Source organism: Panthera onca, chromosome B1 (genome assembly GCF_046562875.1).
Source record: "Panthera onca isolate mPanOnc1 chromosome B1, mPanOnc1 haplotype 2, whole genome shotgun sequence".
Classification (NCBI taxonomy): Eukaryota; Metazoa; Chordata; class Mammalia; order Carnivora; family Felidae; genus Panthera; species Panthera onca.
Window position 1 is genome coordinate 56,977,483 of NC_138342.1, and position 25,725 is coordinate 57,003,207.

The 25,725-nt window shown below is 38.3% G+C and overlaps 1 protein-coding gene across 10 annotated transcripts in view; it reads left to right on the plus strand.

Annotated features, from left to right (window-relative positions):
- Nucleotides 1-25,725, plus strand: part of RUFY3 (RUN and FYVE domain containing 3) — an 81,034-nt gene that overhangs the window by 26,105 nt on the left and 29,204 nt on the right. For 7 of the 10 annotated variants that reach the window (XM_081795525.1, XM_081795526.1, XM_081795527.1 and 4 more), the window contains one exon: nt 7,348-7,401. The exons of the other annotated variants lie outside the window; for them this stretch is intronic. In XM_081795525.1, coding sequence (XP_081651651.1) covers nt 7,348-7,401 — 54 coding nt within the window. The remainder of the gene's footprint in view (nt 1-7,347; nt 7,402-25,725) is intronic. 10 annotated transcript variants of the gene reach the window in all.

Consider the following 25,725-nt stretch of genomic DNA (forward strand, 5'->3'; position numbering starts at 1 on the left):
CGCAGTTTTCCACTGTGGTTCCTCCAACCCCCACCAATTCACTCTGACTGCTGTGAAGTGCTTTTGAGTCCAGGGGAGTAAACACAAAAAACTGTTCCTTGCAATTTTTCATAGTTGAACTTTGCCAGAGAACAGATAGAAAGATTTGATGAGCTTAGAAGCACATGTATAGAGGGACAGAGAAATAGACTTGTTGACAAATGGCCCCTAAGGAATTATTTATTTTTCGTTATAATTAAATATTCTCAAAATAAAATGTATATGTGTCAGTCTGCTGGAAATAATGTTTTTTTAGAAAATATTTATTATGTATATAAGTATTTTATGAAAGCAACTTTATTTTTCTAGTTATAGAAATGATATATTCATATTGTAAGAGTTACAGAATACAGAAGAGTGTAAAACACAAGCTAGTAGAATTCACCTAAAGTTCTAGCACCTATTTTTTTTAAAATTTTTTTAATGTTTATTTATTTTTTGAGAGAGAGAGAGAGAGAGAGAGAGAGCATGAGAGGGAGACACAGAATCTGAAGCAGACTCCAGGCTCTGAGCTGTCAGCACAGAGCCCAATATGGGGCTCGAACCCACAAACCACAAGATCATGATCTTAGCAGAAGTCAGATGTTTAACCGACTGAGCCACCCTGGTGCCCCAGTTCTAGCACCTATTGATAACCACTAATAAGATTTAGTAACCAGATTCTCTTTTTTATTAATATATACACACAGTTCACTTACAAGCTCACACAGTTTTTATACATGCAAAATCGTACCATTCCTGTGTTGTGTGACCTGCCTTTTTTCTCTGTGGTATCTTTCCACCACAGTAAATAGAAATCTGCATCACCTCACTTAATGTCTTCAGTTTTTTGGATATGCCATAATTTCTTTGACTTCCTTACTACAGACGTTTAGATTGTTTCTAAATTTGGCCACCACTTTCATTTGGGGTATTTTTACCCAAATTATGTTTACAATTTGAACAGTTTACCAATTTTCATCTTTAGAAGTGGAGTTTCTGGGTCAAATAGTAATATATTTTAATTTTTTATACACATTTCCAAGCTGCCATAAACATTTAAAAAAATTTTAATAGCATGGTATCGTGAACTTTTGTATTAGCTACCTCTTTTTGTCTTTCGCTACTGCAGTTGGTTGTGGTTTCTCACAGTACTAAAATCTGAACTTTCCAAATGAAACAGTTGTGGTTTTTAGAACAGTTGATTCAGCAGCTGTAAACTCCATGATTATGTTTTATCTGTTTTTTTTTTTTTTTTTTTTCTTTAAGCCAGTGACAATATCTTAGGTAGAAGAGAATGAGTTTTACTGTTAAATGTACAATGAGAAATTTTCTGATTGCTGGAGTTTGTCTTCTGGGATGAAAAGGCTGCTAAAATTCAGGGTGTACTACATTTCATCTGAGAATCCCACAATGTCTAGGCCTGTGGGCAGCAAGCTTCCCAGTTGAGGTTTCAGACGCCTCATGATTATTTCTTCCATTGCAGCCATTCAGGTAGGTGGCAAAGGCTCTACTAATTTGGGGAGGCCCCCTTTCCCTCATCCTCTCACTCTCCATCAGGCCGTGTCCTCCTTAGCCTTCCAGTATCACGTAGCTGCTCACCTGATTTAGGAATTCATTTTATCTTCTCTTATCTCTCTAATACCAATCTCTGTTTACCTCATGTCGCAGTTACTTAGTTCTGAAGGGAAGTGCCTGTGATATTTCATACTTGTGACTTCTGTACAAACTCACTGTACTATCTGCCTTAGTAAAAGCCTTTGTTCAACATAAAGCCTAAGTATTAAATGGCCCAAGTGTTGATAACTGTATTAGGAAAACCTATAGTTCTCTTGTGTCTTTCTCCTTTCACTCAGGATGCCTCACTTCTAACACTTCTGGTCACCAAATGTATGTGTGTGGGGCGGGTGGTCCAACACCAATCTGTGACACCAGCTGGGTGTACAGTTTAACTCAATTCTGACTCTGCCTACCTGGAGGTAATGTCAGATCCCACAGGTTAAGAGCTCAGCCCCACAGAACTGCCCCTCACTCTAGATACTAATCACAAGTAGTAGATCCCCAGGTTACCCACAACTTTTGTCCAACTTGGCTACAAATCAGACGTCCCCATGACCGCTTTCCCCTTAGATTCAGTTATTTGCTAGAACAGTTCACGGAACTCAGGGAAACACTTAAGTTTGCCAGTTCATTAAAGGTTATGAAAAAAGGATACAGATGAAGAGGAGATACATAGGGTGAGGTCTGGAAGGGTCCCAAATGCAGGAGCTTCTTCCTGGTGGATTTGGGGTGTGCACCCCCCTGGAAAGCTTTCAAATCTCATACTACTAGGATTTTGTGGAGGCTTCCTCCGTAGGCATGATCAATAAACTCCATTTCCAGCCCCTTTCCCCTCTCTAAAGAAGTGAGTGGTGGGGCTGAAAATTCCAAACTTAGAAGCATGGCTTGGTCTTTTTGGGGACCAGCCCCCATCCAGGAGCCCACCTAGAGTCACCTCATTAGAACAAAAGATGCTTGTAGGGCTCTTATCACTTAGGAATTTACAGGGGTTTCGGGAGCCCTGTGCCAGGGACTGGGGAAGAAGACCAAATAGATATTTATTATAAATCACAAGATCACAATCGCTTAATATTACTTTTTTTCCAAGACCATTTGTGTTTCTTTGCTGATATTTTTGTTTTTAACTCTACTGTGGGGAAGAGACAGATCTTGGTCTAAACTATTGGTTTATTAGAACAGAACCTCTTCGTACTTTTTAAAATTAGTTTGGCAGTTCCTTTACTAATTTTTATATTACTAAAGCTAATTATGTTACTAGTTAGTTTAAGAGTATCTCAGCTGTTAAACTTGTCATTTGGTCTGCTTGTGTTGGCTTATTTTTACCCTGTTTAATATTTAGTTTTTTGTTTTTTGTTTTTTGTTTTTTTTTTTATTTAACCCCACTTCCCCCTATTTTCTTTTTTAATTGTGGCAAATATACTTAGTGGAATCCAGCTTGTTAGTTTCTTGTAAAGGTAAAGTTCACATTGAATCTAAGGTGTGCTAAGTACTTTAAATGAGTTAGCTTTCATTTTCATAACAGTCCATTGAAGAGTGCTTTATGATCAGTAGTTGGGTCTTCAAGAATGCTTTCCCCCAAGAAACTAATAAGCTTTTTAAAAATAACACTCTAAATCAGAGTCACCTAGCATCAAGGAGACAATGTAACTTGGTTACATATTTCTCTAAACTTGGCTGTAACTTTGTTGTCCATAGTTATAAGACTCCTGGAAAAAGAATCTATCAAGAAGAGAGATCTCACAGCCCTGGATACATAAACAATGGTGAGGCACTTTGAGCACATTCAAGCATTTCTCAGGAGAGAAGGAGCTTCAGCTGCTTCCCTCATCAGAGAAAAAAGATGGAACTACACAGGGCCCAAGGCTTTGTGAGAGCAGTGGTCCTACCCCAAATATATATCAGTACCAAAGCCAAGGTCCCTCCTACCAGGCCACACAGCCACTGCCATTGAGTCACCATGTTCTGTAAGAGCAAATATTTTACGGTACTTGCTAATTAGTTATTTATAGTGCCATATATATTAGTTTGCTGACTTACTCATTCTTAGACTTGAAACAGAACGATAGCCAAGAAAATAGTTCATTAAACCTCAGATCAGCTATGCTTCCTTAATTCGGGGCCCTCGTACACTTCCAGCCTTGTCTCTTATTTCTTGACTTTAGAAAATGTCTTTGTTCACATGCTTCTCCTGAATCTGTTAGGTGCACCATTTTTAACCATGTAATCCAAGCATTTAGAGTGGTGTGGTGGTCCTGATGTTTCATTACCAGACTTAGGGCACCACACACAGTGACAGTCCACTTGGCATTTCTAAGCTATGCACTCATAAGGAATCAGTGTTCTGAGTGGGAATGAGGCTGTCTGTTTAGCCAGAGTAACCTTGGAAGCTCCCTTTACTATTTACTTTAACATTTACGGTGTACATTTGACATAGTTCTGACTGGTACAACTCTGAATTATGCATTATCTATAGCAAGATTTTAATTCAGGACTATCTTCTGTAGCAACTAGCAAACCTTTAGGTTACCACTCTCTGAAACTTGTGAATATGTATTATTATGACACAAATTAAAGTTACCATAGATTTTTGGATCATGCAAAAACATGCTGAGAGTAACAAAGTATAATCCCTAGAAAAATGAAACGTTCTGGCGAAAAGACCAGAGTTATCCATGCTAGTACTTTCTTTGATTCATGTATTAGACACTTTCATTGTTGTTTTGACAATTACAATTTGAACATATTCCAGATAGCATAATTTTTAAAATATTTTGTAAATCCTTCTTTGAGGAATGTAAAAGAACAGCACAGTATCCATTCTTTATTGCAATGAAATCCTGAGCGTGCTGAGGTAAGGGGAGAACAACTTTAGAAGGAGAAAACACGCCTTTTATCTTTCAGGGGAGGAGGGCTCTTTTAAATTGATTCCATCACCCTGATACTCAGAACTTTTTTGTTTTAAAAACAAAACAGAAAATATGTCTGGTCAGAGTAGACTGGGAAACTTGTAGATGGGACATGGAAGGGGAAAGTCAGAGAGGTCCCTTGTACTCACCAACCATTCCTACCTAGAAATTCACTTTCCAGAGCTCTTCTGTGCACGAATCTCAGAGGATCTTTATATTTCATTTCGATAATTAGGTACTTTTATTTTATTAGGTGACAAATATAGATTCTAGGTGAAGAAAATGAAGGATAAATGGTAACATTCACCTTGCTGACTTTCACAAGGTCAGCATAGGAAGTCTGTAAACTAATGTGATGGTTAAGAGTACATTCTTATTGGGGCGCCTGGGTGGTTCGGTCGGTAGGCGTCGACTCCAGCTCCGGTGATGATCTGGCAGTTCGTGAGTTTAAGCCCTGCATCGGGCTCTGTGCTGACAGCTCACAGCATGGAGCCTGCTTCAGATTCTGTCTCTCCCTCGCTCTCTGCCCCTCCCCTGTTCACACTCTGTCTCTCTCTCTCAAAAATAAACAAACATTAAAAAAAAGTTTTTTTAAGAAGTACATTCTTATAAACCTATAATCCTACGTAATATAAATCTGTAGCATATTGTTAGGATATTGAAAGTGATATATGGAAATATATCTATATGTAATGTATTTTAGCACTAATTTACTATAAAATAATAGTAACTAGCACTTATATTATGCTTTTTCTATATGAAACACGAAGTGCTTTGCACATACATATACACAATTGCAGAATCCAAAAACGCTGTGAAAAACAAGAGCATTTTTCATAAATTCGCCTGAATTCATTTGGTGCTAAGACATGACCTGAATTTATTTGAGGTTATTTATAGTCTTTATTTATCCTATTTAATTTGAACATTCATTTATTTCCTGCAGAAATATTAATGTGCTTGATTGTGAAGTGCTGCCCCGGAGCCTGCTAGTTCTGCATGGTTTTGTGGGGGGTCTTGGGCCTCAGTATTTACCATTTTGCCTTTCTAAAATTAAAAAAATAATCTGAATTTCAAAATATATTTGGCTGGAAAATATTAACATGAAGGACTTGGCGTGTGTTACTCGTTTGCTCCTCACAACAGTGTTGTCAGATAGGTACTGTTCTTGTCCCTGTTTTCCAGAATGAGGAAACTGAGGAAAGAGACATGAAGTACAGGGACAAGGTCATAGGGCGAGTAGGGGTGGAGCTGGGATGCCAGCCCCAGTGATCCTGAGTCTGCTCTCAGAACTGTGCTCTCCTGCCTCCCTTTGTAAGGTGACTTCCTTGGGATGTTGATGCAAGTTAGGGATTTAATCCTATTTGCCTGTGCCCTACATCTGCGCTTGGTTTTCTAATTATTAATTTCTAGACTTTTTAATCGGGAGACAGTACAAGTGTAAAAGGTTACAGATACTTGCATTCTTCTTACATTGCCTGTCCCCATGTCTGGCCTAGCCAACAATCTATCTATATATAGTTTTCAAAAATTGCTACTTTAATCACATATCAACATATTATCATAATCACAACATCACAATATCAACATAATCACATATTACATCCTCATCCGCTTCCCTGTTTTCTGAATTTAAACTGAAATTTTTTACATACCTGTATGTTTTTTGCACATCTTTGTAGGATAAGTGATCATATATTTATTTATTTAACTAGAATGTGCCCTTACAGCCCACTTGAATAACCACTATACCACAGCAGAGCTAGAAATTAACCAGTTGAATTGAAGAATTACAGTGATGATATAATAAACAAGTGAAAAAGCAGGACAAATGATAAATTCCTTTCCTAAATGGTGATTCCCACTTGTTGCTTCAGATCCTGTGCTGGTTTCTGTGATACATTTTTCAAGACGGAAGGCTTATCGTGCCCATTTTCATTTTTGTTATGCTTCATCCTCTGAGAATGTCCCTTTATTTGCTGCATATTTACACACACAAAATTCACCTGATTTTGTGAGTTTGAATATGAATATTGCAGGTGTGTACAATATAATAGCTTCAGAATTACTGAACGATGAAGCTGGTGTACTTTTTGAAAAATTTCTATAGGTTCTCTTATTTCCAAAGTCATCTTACAGCTTTAAGACACAGAAGTACCTATTATATTTGTAATCTTCGCATTCTTTCCTGTCCTTCTCCCTCACATGGAATATTCTGTGTACAGGAATATTGAATTTATAGAAAAAGGAGAGAGTACTATACTTTGAACTGAAGGCACATCTGTATTGAATTATAAATGATTTATTTTGTCTGTCTTCAAAGCAGCATCTTTTCCTTTATTTTTGGTTTGGGGAAGAACTGTATGGGTGGAGGGTTTTGAGAGAGGTATTTGGACTTTTCTTCAGTTATTTTAAGAAAAGTCACTAGTTTGTATCATATTTGGCCTGATTCTAAAAAGCATTCCACATATTTTCCAGCTCCACTGAAGTGGTCAAAACAAACGTTGAATGAGGCCAATGTGTGCGCTTAAAATACAAAGAGCCTAATCTTGCTTTTCAGTGGAAAAAAATCTGTTATTTTTTATGGGATATGAATCCTTGTTTCCTTTTGTTAGAAACTTTGAAATGATTTTAGCTTTGAAACAAATTTAATAGTCGTAGTCGATGTCTCTGCTTAGAGTCCTACCCCTTCTCAGGAGTATTTCCAGCCGTTTTCACTGTTAATCTCTGGGTTAAGCTGAAAGAATTCTAGGAAATCTCCCTTTCAGTTATCCTTTTGAAACCTTGTTTTTAATAGCACTTTTCTTTCTTGGCTTGCATGACATTTTATCTTTCTTTTCCTTTCTTTTTGCCGTTTGCAAAGACTCTTGGGAGGATTTGACAGATTTGGTGGAGCAAATGCGCGATGATACAGAAGGTGCGTGCCACACCAACATCTTTCAGCTTTTTTTCCTTTCTTTTCTTTCTTTATTTCTTTCTTTTTTATTTTTTTATTAATCTCTAACCACCTTTTGATTGTTTTCCATAAGCGAGACTGTCAGCTTTAGGTTTTATTTCCCATGGCAATAATTGGAGTAATAAAAATATTTGCTACATTTTCCATACAGGTACTTCATTTGTACAGGATTAGGGTTTTCAGAGTCTTGCACTTAAAATCTTTATCCTTGTGGTTCCAAGTAAAGCATATATGTTTATGCTGTTCCTTTAGGATATTTGTTAAATATCCTAATAATAAATGTTTTAAGGGGACTTTATTTCAAAATTATATCAAATTTTTCTAGGCTGTTTTTTCATTTGTTGGGAAGATGTAAACACATGTTTTTATCATTTGTGAAAAAATATATTTCTGTGAATTCCACAGTGGCCAAAAACAAACCAATCCCAGGAATCTGAAGTATCCAGTCTGGAATGTTGTTCTGATTTGTAGATTTCCATAACATGAAGCGCTTTCATCTTGGTCCCGTATTAGCATTACTTTCCAGTGGAATTACTTTCAAAAGTAGCACATATGCTCCAATATATGAAGTTTCCCTAAACCAATCGTTTCTTCTGAAATCGGCACCAAACTTTAGGGAGCTCAAGGTAATTTATACATTTTATAATAAAAATAGAAAAATTGAAGTTTGGCTCCACTGCACTCTGTCATTTACATTCTCCCACTTTGCCTGGGCACTAAACGTCCCCCAGCTTCAGCACACACTCTCCTAGCACACACAGGAGACTGGCCCTGTGCAGACTGGCCTTTTCATTGCCTGTGCCTGAGTGCCTTGAGTGCCTTGAGTGTCGTCAGCCTCCTCTCCTGCCTTGTACCTGCAGCATTCCACCCGGAGCACTTAACTCCCCTTCTCCCTTACCTGCCCTGCGCCCCGCTGTGCTTGGGGCACCGCCCTCTAGCCTAGATGCGTGCTCCAGGAAGGAAGTGCTCCTTGACAGCTGTGGCCCACGTTCATTTCTCCATTCACTCAAGTTCTTCAGAACTTGGAGCTTAAGGCTTTTTACTTGTTCTCTCCTTTTTGTGTTTATCGTCCTAGTTCAAGTGTAATATCCTTGAACAGAGGTTGTCTTAAACTTCTTGGTGTCCATGTGAGATCTGGGGTGGTACTGTACTCAGTCCATTTGGTCACACCAGACAAGACTAAGGCATTCTGTCTCTACTGATGCCCAGTAGTTTCTTCTTCACTTTACTTTAAATGAGTAAATTATTATGAGTTTCACCTCATTTCCCACAAACTATGTCTTTATTCCATCTTTTAATATAACCAGTTACATATAATTCGATGAAAAAGCAAATCAGTATTACCTAGTTGATTGACAGTTCACAGACAACGAAAAACAAAGAGGAGGGTGTTGATTCATTCAGTGAGTAGCGTTTACTATTATGTTAGTTGCTATTACTATTATTTACCAGGCACCACACAGGTATGAGGTTTCGATTCCTTTAATAGACTAGGTACTAAAAAAAAAAAAATGCTGCATACTTCTTCCCTAGGAGTCAACCTGACAAAATTCCATTTCTTTAATACAGTGTACTACTGAAAGAATCAAGCCTACTGTGAGAGTCAGCCTCCTCTTTTTCATCTTGTTTTTGCGGGAATTTTTGTGAATGATTGCCACAGGTGAAATCAGAAAGGGAAATGAGGTGAATTGTAACAGTATAGCACATAAAAAGCCCAGAAGATGTGAACTGTCTCAATACTTTGATGATAGTAGTAAATTACCAGTCATGTAGTGTATGGTAATGTTGGTCAAGAACGTATTTACAGAAAAGTCTATCTGGAATGGAGTTTAAAAAAAAAAATGACAATCAGAATGGTGGAAGGGAAGGGGCTTTACTCATTAACTTTTTTGAGTCATTCATCCCTGTCTTTTTTATTATCATTTTCTACTTCTCTTGCCTCATTTCAGTTATGTAAAATGCTAGAGTTTTACTATGTTATTACATAACAAGAGTTTTTATAAAAGTGCTTGTTACAAGAATAAACATGAGTTAAAGAGTATTACCCACATGTAACAGAGTTAGCAACTCAGAGCCTGGGGTGGGTTCTGGTTTCAGATCTGAGAAAGCTGAGATGTATGTAGATCTTTTCAGGAGACCTTTACCGCTGAACTGTTTCAATTCTGTCTCTTATCTGTTATTATGGATGTGTCATAACAGTTGACTTTTTAATAGATGAAGTGTTAACAGTGGCCTCCAGCCTCCTGAAAATTTGCTTTTTAACATAACAAACTCTAGGAGGTTGCAGATTAGAACTATTAGCTTTTGGGTTTTGTTTTGTTTTAAATTTTGTCAAGATTGAAGTTTCTTCTGGCAAACTGATTTCTTACAGTAATGGTTGTTGGTTTTACATTCAGTGTGTCTGTCACTCCTGTCTAACAGAATATGAAATGTCTTCTGAGGATGAAAATGTATCTTGCTTACAACACTGATCAATCATCTGGCATCCCATCTCATTATATACTATTAATTTGTGTCTAAAAGTTTGGAAACTCACGAAAAAATTATGAAGATTAAATGAAATAATAAAAGCGGGGGCGCCTGGGTGGCGCAGTCGGTTAAGCGTCCGACTTCAGCCAGGTCACGATCTCACGGTCCGTGAGTTCGAGCCCCGCGTCAGGCTCTGGGCTGATGGCTCGGAGCCTGGAGCCTGTTTCCGATTCTGTGTCTCCCTCTCTCTCTGCCCCTCCCCCATTCATGCTCTGTCTCTCTCTGTCCCAAAAAAATAAATAAAAAACGTTGAAAAAAAAAATTTAAAAAAAAAAAAAAAAAAGCGGATAATTTACTATCTTTAGTTTCTCAAATATTAAATTCCTTTCTGTACTCATTACCAGCCTCTTAAATGGATTCAGTGAATTTGCAGTTGTCCAGGTTATTGCCCATCTATCTGAACATTGAAATAGTTGGGATGTTACTTGAATTAGGGAAATGATACACCTTTGTGAAATACTATTTGATCAAGATTGCTTACTGGTTCCTTGACATTTTCTTTTGGGTTAAGACTTAATGTCCGCCATCGTGAAAAATGGAAGGAACATATCTAAGAGATATTCTTAGCATGTAACACTGTGTCACATAGTCATTGAGTAAAGGTTTATTTTAAATAAAATTGTTGCACTTATATTTATGGAAAACCATAATAATTTTAATCACTAACAATGTTTTATTCTTAGCATGTCCCAAGCATTTCTAAATATTTAAAACATACTAATTTGTTTAGTCTTCAAAACCCTAGTATTGTTTTATAAATGAGGAAAGTGAGGCCTATCCCATGAAGAAAATTGCCAGGTGGAATACTGCTCAGCAATAAAAAGGAACAAGCTATTGATACACCCAACAACTTGGATGGATATAAGGAATTATGCTGAGTGGGGAAAAAAACGCCAATTTAAAAAGTTACATACTGTGTGATTACGTTTATATAATATTCTTGAAATGACAAAAGTATAGAAGTGGAAAATAGTAGTTGCCAAGGGTTAGGAGAGGGTAGGGGGCTGGAGGAAAGTGAGTTTGGCTTTAAAAGGGCAAGATGAGGGATCCTTGTGTTGATGGCAACGTTGTGTGTCTTAACTGTGATTCAATATGAGTATTCTGGTTATGATAATGTACTCTAGTTTTTGCAAAGTGTTACATTTGGGGGAACTAGGTTAAGGGTACACACAACCACTACAATTTTTAGAACTGCATGTGAATCAACAATTATCTCAAAAAAAAGTGCAGAGAAAAAAGAGATAAACTTTCCCAGGATCGCACAGGGTAGAATTCAACTAGAGTTCAAACTCCCACAGGCTCACTCCAAAGCTTGTGCCCTTGACCACTACACCAGAGTTCAAACCTATTTGACTTAAAACCCACTGTAAAAATATGTTTTCATCAAAACTCACTACATACATCATTTATTTGTATGTACCTAGAACATGACCTCTAGAACATGTATCAATACATGACCTTACTATGGTGAGACATAGTAAATCAATTTTATACTCCACTAAGGAGTGTGACCTTTAGTTTGAAAGTTGCTGTAGGTACTAAGCTCTAAGAAGGAGAGCTCTTCCTGAAATGGCTCTATTTTAGATTCTGTTTCCTGCATACAATTATTGTCATCCTCCAAAGGCTGGGCAACTAACCCTTTATCCTTCTGTTTCTGTATAAACCATCTCCTCTGGTGAAAGCATCTAATAATTGCCACTATTATCCCTATGCTATTGATTATCCAACCTCAAACTTTAATTTGTATTTACAGCTATGTGGTGAAAAAATATGTTGAGAATACTTCCACATAAATGTCCTTTACCATATCTGAAACCAACCTGATTTTACCCCCAAATAGTTACTCAGTTTTTTCATTTTCATTTCCAGTCTCACGGGGCAAAAACTTTGGCTGTTCGTGACTGTTCTGTTTCCTTAACTGGTACAGTCCTTCATGGTAGGCAGTTTTGGTCCTCTTCCCCCCGCCCAAATTCACTGTGCATAATCCTCTCAGACTCATCATCTTCAAAGTTTTGATTACACCACCTCTCTGCTCAAAACCTAGAGTGGTTCTCATTACCTGTTTCATTACCTGTCTGCTTTTAGAGACCTCTGTCACCTGACTGCCTTTCCCGTGCTTGCCAGCTCTCCCCATGCCATTCCGATTCTCTTTACCTCATTTCACACACCCATTCCCACCTTTTGGAATGCATTCTTCCGTGTTTTCTGTGATTTCACCTTGAGGGTCTTCCTCAAATCCTACAGTATTTAGTGGTGTCTCATTTGGAACACAGGTGTACAGTATTCCCGGCATTAACCTAAAGATCGAGATTATTCCAGGTTTTTGGTCAGGTCTGGAGTTTACCCTACTTACAAGCTGAAAAATTAGTCTAATTCTGTTCTTAGATACTGGCAAAAGATACAAGACTCCTAGTGGGAGACAAAGGACTTTATTACTTATAATGCTGCAAACAGCCTGAACATCAGCATACTGGTGTCTTGCACAAAAGTCCCACCTAGTAGACACCGTAAGGCTCAGCACGATGCTCTGCATGTGGTGGGTGGGTGTTGCAGCTGAGGAACACTGACTTTGGAGAACCCATTGCTTTTATAGGAAGCAGTAAGAAAGCCTCACCTCTCATGACTATCAGCTGCATAAACAGCCCTGACAGATGACCCAGATAAAAGAGTGGTCAAGGTCTTGTTGCAGTCTTTTTTTTTTTTTTTTTAATTTTTTTTTTTTTTTTAACGCTTATTTATTTTTGAGACAGAGAGAGAGCATGAGCAGGGGAGGGTCAGAGAGAGAGGGAGACACAGAATCTGAAATGGGCTCCAGGCTCTGAGCTGTCAGCACAGAGCCCGACACGGGGCTCAAACTCACGGACCGTGAGATCATGACCTGAGCCGAAGTCGGCCGCTTAACCGACTGAGCCACCCAGGTGCCCCGGTCTTGTTGCAGTCTTGATACAACCCAGTAAAGATGTGTAATGGCACAAGAGGGCCAAGGAGGATTGTCTCTCCCAACATTTTACAGGTAAAATGTAAAGAAATGAGAAATTTCCCCAGTGTCAGGGAATGTGAGAAATGGAGATCTAACTCTTCTAGATCAGAGCTCTAGCTGTCCTAAGTCACAGTGGTGCCCTCAACATTTAAACTATTTCTATGGAATAAGCTGAGCAAAGCAAGGAACTTTTGGGTTTGTACTTATCTCCTAAATTTCTTATGTTGCCTCAAAACAGAGACGACTGACTGTTGTCCTAACTTATAAATGTTCCCGGAAATTTTCTAGGTATTCTTCTGTGGTGTTGAGTTCGGGAAGCCCCCAAAACAAAAATTGATTATATTATGATATGGGAGCCTAATGAAGAAGAAACCAGTGCATTTTCATAGGAAACTCTTGGAAAAGAGTGTATGTAAATGGACATCTTTTAAACATTAAAGATAGTGGATGCCTAAAAGAAAAACACTTTTCCTTTACTGCTCACACTACTTCTGACACCAATTATGCGGGGGATTTTCCCACACCAACCAATTCGCTAGCATCAGTTCAATTCTGACACCATCTACCTGGAGTTAGTGCAGACTCCATGGGTTAGGAGGTTACTCCTACAAGGTGCCCCCTCATTTCAGATGCTAATTGCTAGGCCAGGTTATCACCTCTGCTTCTGACCAACTAGGTCTAAATCAGAGGTTCTTGTGACCCTCTCATAAAGTTTGATAATTTGCCAGAATGGCTCAGGCCTCAGGAAGAGAGTTTACTTGCTAGATTATGGTGTATTACAAAAGAATACAACTCAGGGACAGCCAGGTGGAAGAGGTGCATAGGGCTAAGTGTGTGGGAAGGAGCGCAGAGGTTCCATACTCACTCTGGGTGCTTCACCCTCCTAGCACCTCAGTGTGTCCACCAACCCAGTGGCTGTCTCATCCCTTTTGGTTAGGATTTTTATGCAAGTTTCATTATATAGGCCTGATTGATTAAATTATTGGTCATTGATGACTGAACTCAATCTTCAGCCCCTCTCCCCTCCCTGGAGTTGGGGGGTGGGGCACAGCTGAAACTTCCAACCCTTTAATCACATGGCTATTGCTCCTGGGTAACCAGCCCCCATCCTTAGGGACTTTCCAAAAATGCTTCTTTTACCCTTAACTCTGGAGCTATTTCAGGAGTCAGGGACAAAAACCACATATAACAAAAGATGTTTCTATGGCTCTTATCACTTAGGAAATTTTAAGGGTTTTAGGAGCTCTTTGTTCAGGATATACATATAAAGTTCACAATGCCTTATCAAGAATGAGTGATAGTATATAAAAGAATGGTTTGGAAACATTAAATCACCAAATAAGATCATTCAGTTCAGTATTAATGCCAATCAGAAGGGGGTTTTGGTTATTTTCAGAGATGGGAAAACAGTATAGAGGTAGTCTTCTCATTGGAGGTTGGCAGTTAAACCTTGACCTGAAGCAAAAGAAAACAGAACCTCTTTTTTATTTTTAATTATGGAAGTTTTCAACTACATAGAGTAATGAAGCCTAAAGTTGCCATCACCCAGCTTTAATAATTGTCAATATTTGCTGATCTTATTTCATCAATTTCCATATTTTTGTTCCTGGAGTACTTACAACCCCCAACTTATGACTTTTTTACTTTATGGTGGTGTGAAAGGGATATTCATTCAGTAGAAACCATACTTCACATTGTGAATTTTCACCTTTTCCCAAGCTTTCCCATGACGGTGGGCAATAGCAGAGAAATGTGGCTCCCAGTCAAGCCATGCAGTCACAAGGTAAACATCTGATACACTTAAAACCATCCTGTGCCATACAGCCATTCATTTTTCACTCTCAGTACAGTATTTAATAAATGACATGGGGTATTCAACACTTTGTGATAAAATAGGCTTTTGTTAGATGATTTTGCCCACCTCTAGGCTAATGTGACTGAGTATGTTTAAGGTAGGCTAGGTCTGTTAAAGGTTAGGTGTTAATTTATGATATTTTCAATGGAAAATGCATTGGTTGGGATGTAACCCCATCGTATCTTGAAGAAGATCTGTATTTTTTTATTTTTATTTTTAAAATTTTTTTTTAACATTTATTTATTTTTGAGGGACAGAGACAGAGCATGAGCGGGGGAGGTGCAGAGAGCGAGGGAGACAGAATCCAAAGCAGGCTTCAGGCTCTGAGCTGTCAGCACAGAGCCCGATGCGGGGCTCAAACCCATTAACCATGAGATCATGACCCAAGCTGAAGTCAGATGCTCAACCGACTGAGCCACTCAGGTGCCCCAGAAGATCTGCATTTTAAAGAAAACTCCAAACAGTATTCCTTACCACTTGTAAGCACTTCGATATTAACAATAATTTCTTAATAGTACCTACTATTTATTCAGCTCATTTTCAAAGGTTGCTTGTCTTAAATGTCTCTTTTTAATTGGTTTATTCAAATCAGGATCCATACATAATATACATTATTATATATCTTAAGTCTCTAGTTTTTTTATTTTTTAATTTTTTAATACTGTTATTATCTTCCTAATTTTATTTATTTGTTTGTTTTTTCTTTCCAAGTTGCTACTTAAATTCTTGTTTGTTAACATAGAGTGTAACAGTAAGTTTCAGGTGAAGAATTTAGTGACTCATCACTTACATACAGCACCCCGTGCTCATCAAAACAAGTTTTCTCCTTAATACCCATTACCTATTTAACTCATCCCCCTGCCCCCCTCCCCTCCAGCAAGTTTCTAGTTTTTTGAAAGAACTGCCTTATTGAGATATAATTCACATACCATAAGAGTCACCACTCTCAGCTGTATCATTTAGTAGTTACTATATTTATAAAGTTGTACCTCCATCACAACTACCGGAATATTCTCATCACCCTATACAAGACCAGTACTGAGCTACTGAGCCTTCTCCTTCTCATCACCCTACAAAAAAAAAAACCCTATACATATCTATTACCATTGAGTTCCTATCCCTCTTTCCCCCAGGTCCTGGCAACTACTCACCCACTTTCTGTTTCTATAGATTTGCCTGTTCTGGACATTTCATGTGAATGGTCATTAAACATGGGGCCTTTAGTGCCTGGCTTCTTACATTCAGCATGGTGTTTTCAAGGTTCATACATAACATGGCATGTATCAGTACCTCATTCCTTTTTATTGCTGTGAATGACATTTCATTGAACATACCACATTTTATTTCTCCATTCATCAATTGATGGACATTTGTACTATTTCCATGTTTAGACTATTATGAGTAAAGTTGCTATGAACATGCAACTTTATATGTTTTATATGGACATGTGTTTTCTCTTCTTTTGGTTATACACCTAAAAGGGGAATTGCTGGGTCATATTGGTGACTATGGTTTAACCTTTGGGGAACTGCCAGACTGTTTTCCAAAGCAGCTGTACCATTTTACATTCCTGCCAATAGTGAACTAGGGTTCCAATTTCTCCACGTTCTTGTCAACACTTGTTATTTTCCTTTAAAAAAAATTTTTTTTGATTACATCCATCTTAGTGAATGTGAAGTGGTATCTCATTGTGTTTTTGATTTTCATTTTCCCAATGAGCATTATTTCATGTACTTGTTTGCCATTTATATGTATATCTTCTCTGAAAAAAATGTTCAAATCCTTTGCCCATTCTTTTTTACTGGGTTGTCTTTTGTTGAATTGTAAGAGTTCTTTGTATATTCTAGATATTGGATATAATGTGATTTTTTTTCTCCCATTCTGTAGGCTCTCTTTTCACTTTTTAATGATGTCCTTTGAAGCACAAATTTTTTTAATTTTTATAAAATCCAGTTGTTTGTTTTTTCTGTTGCTGTGCTTTTGGAGTCATTTATTATTTTTTTTTAGTATTTACTTATTTTTGAGAGAGAGAGAGCAAGAGCGAGCACAAGTGGGGAAGGGGCAGGGAGAGAGACACACAGAATGTGAGGCAGGCTCCAGGCTCTGAGCTATGAGCACAGAGCCCAATGTGGGACTCAAACCCTTGAACCATGAGATCGTGACCTGAGCCAAAGTCGGACGCTTAACCGACTGAGCCACACAGGTGCCCCACTTTTGGTGTCATTTAAAAAACCATTTGGCCATGTTGTATAATCCTTTTTATATGTTGCTAGATTTGGTCTGTAAGTACTTTGTTGAGGGTTTTGCATCTATATTCATAAGAGGTATTTATTAATCTATAGTTTTTTTATATATAGTTGCCTGATTTTGATCTAAGGTAATAATTGGTTTCATAGAATGAAATGGGAAATGTTCCATCTTCCAGTTTTTTAGAATTGTTTATGAAGGGTTATTTTCATTCTTTATTTTTTTGAATGTCTGATAGATTTCAGTAATGAAGCCCTCTGGTTCCAGCTTCTTCTCTGTGGGATTTTTTTTTTCTTGTTTTGTTTTGTTTTTAAAGAGAGAGAGAGAGAGAGCAGGGGAGAAGGGCAAAGGAAGATAGAGAGTGCCCATGTTGAGACTGATGTGAGGCTTGATTCCACGACCCTGGGATCATGACCTGAGCCGAAATCAAGACTCAGATGCTCAATTGACTAAGCCACCGAGGCACCTCTGTGGGATGTTTTTTTTACTGACAAATTCCGTATCTTTACCTGTTATGGATTTTCTGTTTCTTAAGTCAGTTTTGGTGATCTGTATCTTTGTTAGAAATTGTTCATTTTGTCTAGGTTGTCTAATATTTTGGCATACAGTTGTCAGTAGTATTCCCTTCCAATCCTTTTTGTTTCTGTAAGGTCAACAATAATGTCTCCTCTTCATTCCTCAGTTTAGCAATTTAAGTCTTCTCTCTTTTTCTATTGGTCAATCAAGCTAAATATTTGTCAGTTGTTGATCTTATCAAAGAACCAACTTCAGGTTTCATTGATTTTCTCAGTACTTTAATGTGCTGTTTATTTCTGTTCTAATCTTTTATTACCCCTTCTTCCTGGGGCTTTCCACTGGTATATGTGTTTACTGGTTGCCCTTTGAGGAAGCTTCTGTGAAATCATGGAATTAAGTTATGCTAGAGCTGGAAGAGTCACGTAGGTCAGTGCCTTGTCAAACTTTAATGCATATATAGATCACCTCGGGTCAAGTTAAAGTGCAGAACCTGATTCAGTGGTACCATTGGAGCCTAAGGCCTCCCATTTCCAAAAGCGTCCAGGTGATGCCAATTTTGATGCCAGGGCTACATGTGCAGTGGCAAGGATCTAGTTCATTTGGTATCAGGGTCATTTGTGGGGTTTTCCAAAACCTGTTTTTTCTCTCCATTCCAGAGTTAATAATATACTCCCCCGACCCCTTGAAAATTGGTGCTGCAGGGAGTCATTAGGATCGATATGGGTGTGTGTTGTTTCCACCAGATAAAAGAATTACTGAACAAGCTTAACCCTCATTTCACAGATGAGGATATTGAAGCCCCAAAGAAATGAGACTCCTTGCCTGGTGTCATAAGTTAATTGGTACAAAGAAGTGATTAATATCAAACAGATTAAGAGTAGTGGGTGGATATAGTGTTCCTGAGAATAAGGATGGATTTTAGTGAAGCACATCTTTGATTACGCTATTACCAAGGAAAGGTAGCAATAAGGATAAACAAATTTGTTGTTAAATTTTCTTGACTAACGTCTTTAAGATTTCAACCAGACAAAATGTTACTCAAGTGTACTTCCTCTTTATTACTCGAGTAGAATTTTTTTTTTTTTCAACGTTTTTTAATTTATTTTTGGGACAGAGAGAGACAGAGCATGAACGGGGGAGGGGCAGAGAGAGAGGGAGACACAGAATCGGAAACAGGCTCCAGGCTCCGAGCCACCAGCCCAGAGCCTGACGCGGGGCTCGAACTCACGGACCGCGAGATCGTGACCTGGCTGAAGTCGGACGCTTAACCGACTGCGCCACCCAGGCGCCCCATCGAGTAGAATTTTATATGGTATTTGGAATGGCATTAAGGAGAATAGATAGATATGGGTACATAGATAATCTAAGGGTCCTAAGACTCTTGATTATTTTTACATTTTTGAAAAGATTTTTTTAATGTTTTTATTTATTTTTGAGAGAGAGAGAGAGAAAGAGACAGAGCATGAGTGGGGGAGGGGCAGAGAGAGAGAAAGATGGAGACACAGAATGTGAAGCAGGCTCCAGGCTCTGAGCCGTCAGCACAGAGCCCGACCTGGGGCTGGAACCATGAGATCATGACCTGAGCTGAAGTTGGACATTTAACCGACTCAGCCACCCTAAAAAGATTTTATTTCTAAGTTAATCTCTACACCCAGCATGGGGTTCAAACTTACAACCCGGAGATCAAGAGTTGCATGCTCTACCGACAGAGCCAACCAGACACCCCATCTATTGATTATTTTTTTAATACTATTTAGGTTTACTTATTTATTTGGAGAACTTATTTATTAAAGTGAGCGAGGGGAGGGACAGAGAGAGAGAATCCCAAACAGACCCCACGCTGTCAGCGCAGAGCCCAACATGGGGTTGGAACAAACCATGAGATCATGACCTGAACTGAAACCAAGAGTTGGACGCTTAACTGACTGAGCCACCCAGGTACCCCATCTATTGATTATTTTTAAATGAGGATTGAGTCAAAGTTCATGATTCTCAAGTGTCATTAGAATAGTCAAATTGTGTTTTATTATAAGATCTTCTAGTGCTTTCAGTAATTTGTTCACTATCAAGGACTAGCAATTCTATGCCCAGTTTTTAAGAAATAGTACAGGGGTACCTGGGTGGCTCAGTTGGTTGAGTGTCTGTCTAGCTCAGGTCATGATTTCGCGGTTCGTGGGTTTGAGCCCTGCATTGGGCTTGCTGCTGTCAGTGCGGAGCCCGCTTTGGATCCTCTGTCCCCTTCTCTCTCTGCCCCTCCCCCACTTGCGTGCTCTCTGAAAAATAAATAAAACACTTAAAAAATAATAATAAATACGTTAAAAAAAGGAATATTACAGAAAAGGTTGAAAATAGATTTATTTAGGAATTATTGGCCTTCAAACATTGTGAACACAGTAAGCTTTCCTCTCTATATCTTTGTTATTTTGTCGTTTTTAATCTCATGTTAATGTTCTTAGGTATCTTTTGAAAATCTCTGTATGGCAACTTTTGTTTCTCATATAGTCTAAATTTTTGATCTGTCAAATAACCAGGAAATTCTAAAGAGTAACTGCTTGTGTTACATACAAATTATTCCCAACTTACCCAGAATTGGGTACAATATAACATACTTAATATTAATATATGTTAAGTATAACTTAATTTTCTTCAATTATTCTTAAAATATTTCAAGATTTCTCCGTATGAACATTAGTCATTTCACTAAAGAGATGGAATGGGGTCTTGGTCAGATGATGGGTTTGCAGAACAGTGTGACTCAGTGTCACTCTTAGTTATGTGACTTTGGATTCATTTTTGTCATCACTATTAACTAAATGAGCCTCATTACTCTGTAAAGTTCATTAATATTTCCTCATATAGAAATTAGCAGTCTTGAAGACCTATAATAAACATACACATATTCTTGAAAGAACTTTGGTTTGAAAATCAATTAATATAGTTGATTATTGTAACTATAGTCATTTCTGTAGTTTCTTCAGTCCACTGCTCCTGGTGTGTTCCCCACCATGGTGCTTTGTACCCCTACCCATCTATTCACCAAAACTAGAAAATTACTCTCCATTCTTCCTCCTCCTCCTCTCACATCTAAGTGGTCATCAAGTCCTGAAATCCTGACATTCTACCCCTAGAACAGCCCCCAAAGCTAATTAATTCCCTCTTCTCCCCACAGCTCCGACGGCTCTTCCCTTATTGTTTCTCTCCCCAACTATTGCAGGAGACCCTTACTTGCTCCACAGCGTTGAGTTCTAACACCCTTCCAGTTTGTCTTCCATGTGGCTGTGACAATGGCTTCTCTAAAATTCATATCTGTGGGGCGCCTAGCTGGTTCAGGCGGAAGAGCATGTGACTCTTGATCTTGGGGTCATGAGTTCAAGCCCCGTGTTGGGTGTACAGATTACTTAAATAAATAAAACTTTAAAAAAGAAATAAGATTCAAATCTGTGACATCACACCTCTCATTAAACTCTTTACTGATAAAGTAAAATCCATACTCCTTAACAAAGATCCTTAGCAGTCTCTCTTTTACCTATTTCCCTCATCTCATTTCACAGCATTTACTCATATGTACCATAAACTGTGGCACTTTTTCCATTTTGTTTTTCTTAGTGTGCCAAGTTCTTTTCATTCTTCAGTGCCTTTGCCCCAGCTGTTCCTTCCATTCTGCTCCCTTCCCAGCTCTTTGCCAAACCAATGGCTTTCTGTCCTTTAAGACTGAACTCAATTGGGGTGCCTGGGTGTCTCAGTCGGTTGAGCTTCCGACTTCGGCTCAGGTCATGATCTCACACTCTGTGAGTTCGAGCCCCGCGTCGGGCTCTGTGCTGACAGCTCAGAGCCTGGAGCCTGCTTCAGATTCTGTGTCTCCCTCTCTCTCTGCCCCTCCCCCATTCATGCTCTGTCTCTCTCTGTCTCAAAAATAAATAAACATTAAAAAAAAAGAAAAAAAAAAAAGACTGAACTCAAAAGTCTCACCCTCTGTTACTGATGTGTATGGCACCTAATAATGTCTGTATATTAATTTTGTACAATGTTACCTTAATGAATTATATTTTTTTGCATATTTTGTTTGATTTTCTGGGTGTAGAATCAGAACGTGTGAGAGGAGTAATGTTTGACCCACTCTTTCACAGGTTGTATGTCTCCAATTTGTTTATCTTCTTTAATTGCATTCTTTCACCTTCAGTACAGTGTTCAGAATTAGCCATGTTAATATGTATTTCTTAATTTTCTTAAAATGCTACAGAGTGACTAAAAACATTTTATTAGCTGGAGAAAAAAAAAACAGTCTCAAGGTGCCTGGGTGGCTTAGTCAGTTGAGCATCTGACTCTTGATTTCGGCTTAGGTCATGATCTCACAGTTTGTGACTTCAAGCCACGGTTTGTGAGTTTGAGCCCCGAATCAGGTTCTGCGCTGACAGCATGGAGCCTGCTTAGAATTCTCTCTCTCCCTCTTTTTCTGCCCCTCACCACTGTCTCTCACTTTCTCTCTTTCTCACTCTCTGTCTCAAAATAAATAAATATTTTTTTAAAACCAAATAGCCTCATCTCTGAGAACTTAATATATACATACCTGCCCTTTAAATTTGAAGGGAAGGGGCATCTGGCTGGCTCAGTCGGTTAAGCATCTGACTCTTTGTTTCAGCTCAGATCATGATCTGACAGTTTCGTGGGTTCAAGCCGTGCATCAGGCTCTGTGCTGGCAGCCCTCGCCCTACTCACATTGTCTCTGTCTCTCTCAAAATAAATCAATAAACTTAAAAAAAAGTTCTTTTGAAGGAAAAAGGGAGCCAGGTCAGGTAGCTTTCTTCTGTGCATATTCTCATAATATCCTGTGTATACTTTTGTTAGTGTTCTTATTACAGTACGTTTACACAGACTCTCAAACTTTTCCACATCCAGTGGCAGAAGAAATTGTATTAGACTTGTATACGGTGTGTCTGAAATTTTACATTAATATCGCATCTAGTATCTTAGCCTTAAAATTTATATAAAATTTATATTTGATTCCATAGAAAGAGGATACTTGACCTAATATAAAAACATTTTAATTTTATTTGTTCTGAAATAAAATTGATCTTTGTCAAAGATGGTAATGTTTATTGTGAAATTTCAAGTGTTCTCTGTAAGTTGCCCTGTTTTCATTCTCCAAACATTTGTGTAAACCAAGTTTGATAAATAGTGAGCACTTTGATGTCAGGAACTAGGTCTTTTATCTCTGGAATCCCAGCATTAAATATCTAACACCCAGTAGATGGTCGCTATTTATAGAAAAAAATGAATGAATGAACAGAAGTTCAGATTTTGAAATAATAGTGTTAAATGTTAGCATTGTTAAACGTTTTTAGTTATTTTTCTCCTAGAAAAAATATGACATAACATTGTGAAAGTCATGCATTTTTTTTCACTTTTTTTTTTTTTTTTTATTTTAGCCCATGCACAAGCTGGGGAGAGGGGCAGAGGGAGAGAGAGAAAGAAATCTTAAGTAGGTTCCACGTTCAGTGCAGAGCCCGACACATGGCTGGATCCCACAACCCTGGGATCACGACCTGAGCTAAACTCAAGAGTCGGACGCTCAAGCAACTGAGCCACCCAGGCACCCCTGAAAGCCATGCACTTTTAAAAACCATTTTCTGGGGGGCATCTGGGTGGCTCAGTCAGTTGAGCGTTCAGCTGCGGCTCAGGTCATGATCTCACAGCTCGTGAGTTTGAGCCCCGCGTCAGGCTCTGTGCTGACAGCTCAGAGCCTGGAGCCTGCTTCGGAGTCTGTGTCTTCCTCTCTCTCTGCCCCTAACCCACTCGCATTCTGTCTCTGTCTCTCTCAAAAATAAATAAACATTAAAAAAAAAAAATTTCTGGGTTATACAATATAACAAAACTTGAAAATGAAAACTTTTATGGTTAAAACTATAAAATATACAGGAAATACCACATTGTAAGTATTCAGTGTAATGAATTTTCACACACTCAACAATTTCACACCAAAAACCAGAACCCCAGAAGTCCTTCCATGCTCCCTTTGGGTTACTGCAACCCTTTTTAACAGCATATATTCGTTCCACAAAATCATTTTACACTCGAGTACGATTTAAGACAAGTAACAAACTGATTGAATAGATTATTTTTTATTTTGTGACAAATTAAGTTAGTGATTTGGTGATCTTTACTAGTACCCAACATTACAAAATGGAACAAAGAAATAATTAATTTTAAGTACTAATTATTTTCAGTAGTTTGATTCCGTACTAACCAGGAAACGTAATTAAAATGATTTGTAATGCCCATACTCTTATATACTATTCAACCCAAAAATGATAATAATAAGCATTAAATAATAAACATTTTACCTTCTGCATTAAGTAATTAATAATGAGCAGTGAAGTCTTTTGAGCTTTTTATGCCTAATGTCAAATTACCCTGATTTTTGTTTGACCTTCTTTTATTTGTTTAGAGTAGTGGTTCTCAGTGGGGTAGCAACCTGATTTTGTCTTCCAGGAGACAGGCATTGGGCAGTATCTGGAGATATTTTGGGTTGTCATAACTGGAGGATGCTACTGACACCTAGTGGGTAAAGGCTTGGGTTGCTACTAAACTTAATTCACAGAACAACCCCACACCCCCTCAAAAAAAAAAAGAATTATCTGGCCAAAACATTAGTAGTGCAGAAGTTGAGAGCAGTATTTTCTAAAGAATGAATGGGTTGTTTGTGTTTGATGTAGATTAGTTCAATAGGGTATAGCACCATACTAAGTCGTCCGAGGTATTAGGAATTTAATTTCCCTAGGCATTAGTTCATCTTTCTGCATGGTTTATGCACCCCAGGCCACAAACAGATGTCTTGAACATGTTGCTACTGATTGTAAGAAGAATGACATGAGGCAATGTAGAAGTGTAAATCCATCACCATTCTGGCAAGAGTCTCCAATCCAACTCTCCAGTGACATTTTCTTGCCATCTATTGGGAGGTTAAACAGAATCTAGTTGCTGTCCACAAACATTTATGCACACCCACACACGTTTATCCCATTCATTTCTTCCAGTGATTATGGGAGGTTAGAAACACTGGAGTGCACATAAATGCCAGTGACAAAGTTGGGAATTAATGTCTGATAAAACTGGTTTTAGCGGCTGTGTTTTAGGGGGTAGTTTTGTTGTGCATTTCACCTTGTGAGCTTATTCTGGTCTCAACACTTACCTGCCCTGAGGAAAGAGAGTCACATTTGATTTGTTGTGCAAGGAAGAATTAATGGCACTATATATACCAATTCTGACTTTTTTTTTCTTTAAAACTACTACCTCAGAGAACAGCACAACAAAGCCAGATTTATATAGTTGGAACTCTGGCTTTGTTGTCTCTTACTGGCTGGGCCCAGGGACTGGCTCTTTCACACTCTTAGCCTCGTTTGTAAGTTGGTGCTACTGGTAACTGTCTCACAGCCTGACATAAGGAGGGATTGAAATTGTAACTGTCAGAAGCAGCCCACAGTACCTGGCACAGTGTAGGCCCCAGTAAGTGAAGGTAGAAGGTGCCTGGATTGTGCCGAGTTCTGTCGGATAAAATGTGGTACTTAGTCCCTTTCATCAAATAGTTTATCACACTCTATGCTAAGTCTTAAAATTTTGGGAGTTAATACGGTTAATTATTTTTAGTTTATGTAATGTTTAGTTTAAATAATAATGCTAATTAACATAAATGTCAATCGTATACTTGGAACAAAGTTTAAGTACTTTTTTTTTCTACATTGCCTTTAATTTTTACAACAGTTCACAAACTGTGTAGAGAACGAGGTGGGCAGGGCCAGGGTGGAATCACAGAGACCAGTGTGAAGGTTGTGCAATAGTGAGCTAGGATGGGCACCCAGGTTAGGTTAGGGCAGAGGTGGTGGTGAGATTATTAAGACTGTACTCAATGGTTGAAATTTGATAAAATAAGTAATTTTCACTGTTGCATCAAGGATATTCCTAAGGGAAACTGGCATCTTTCTTTTTTTTAACAGCAAGTACTTGGCAGAGAATACAAAACCACTGTCTCCATTCTTGCCAAGACACCCAACAGTCCTACCCACCATTGCTTTTGCACCTTCGATGCTAACGTCAACACAATGAAACATTGAATTTCTAAATGTGCTGTTTCCACTAACCAGGCTCCATCCTCTCCCTCTTT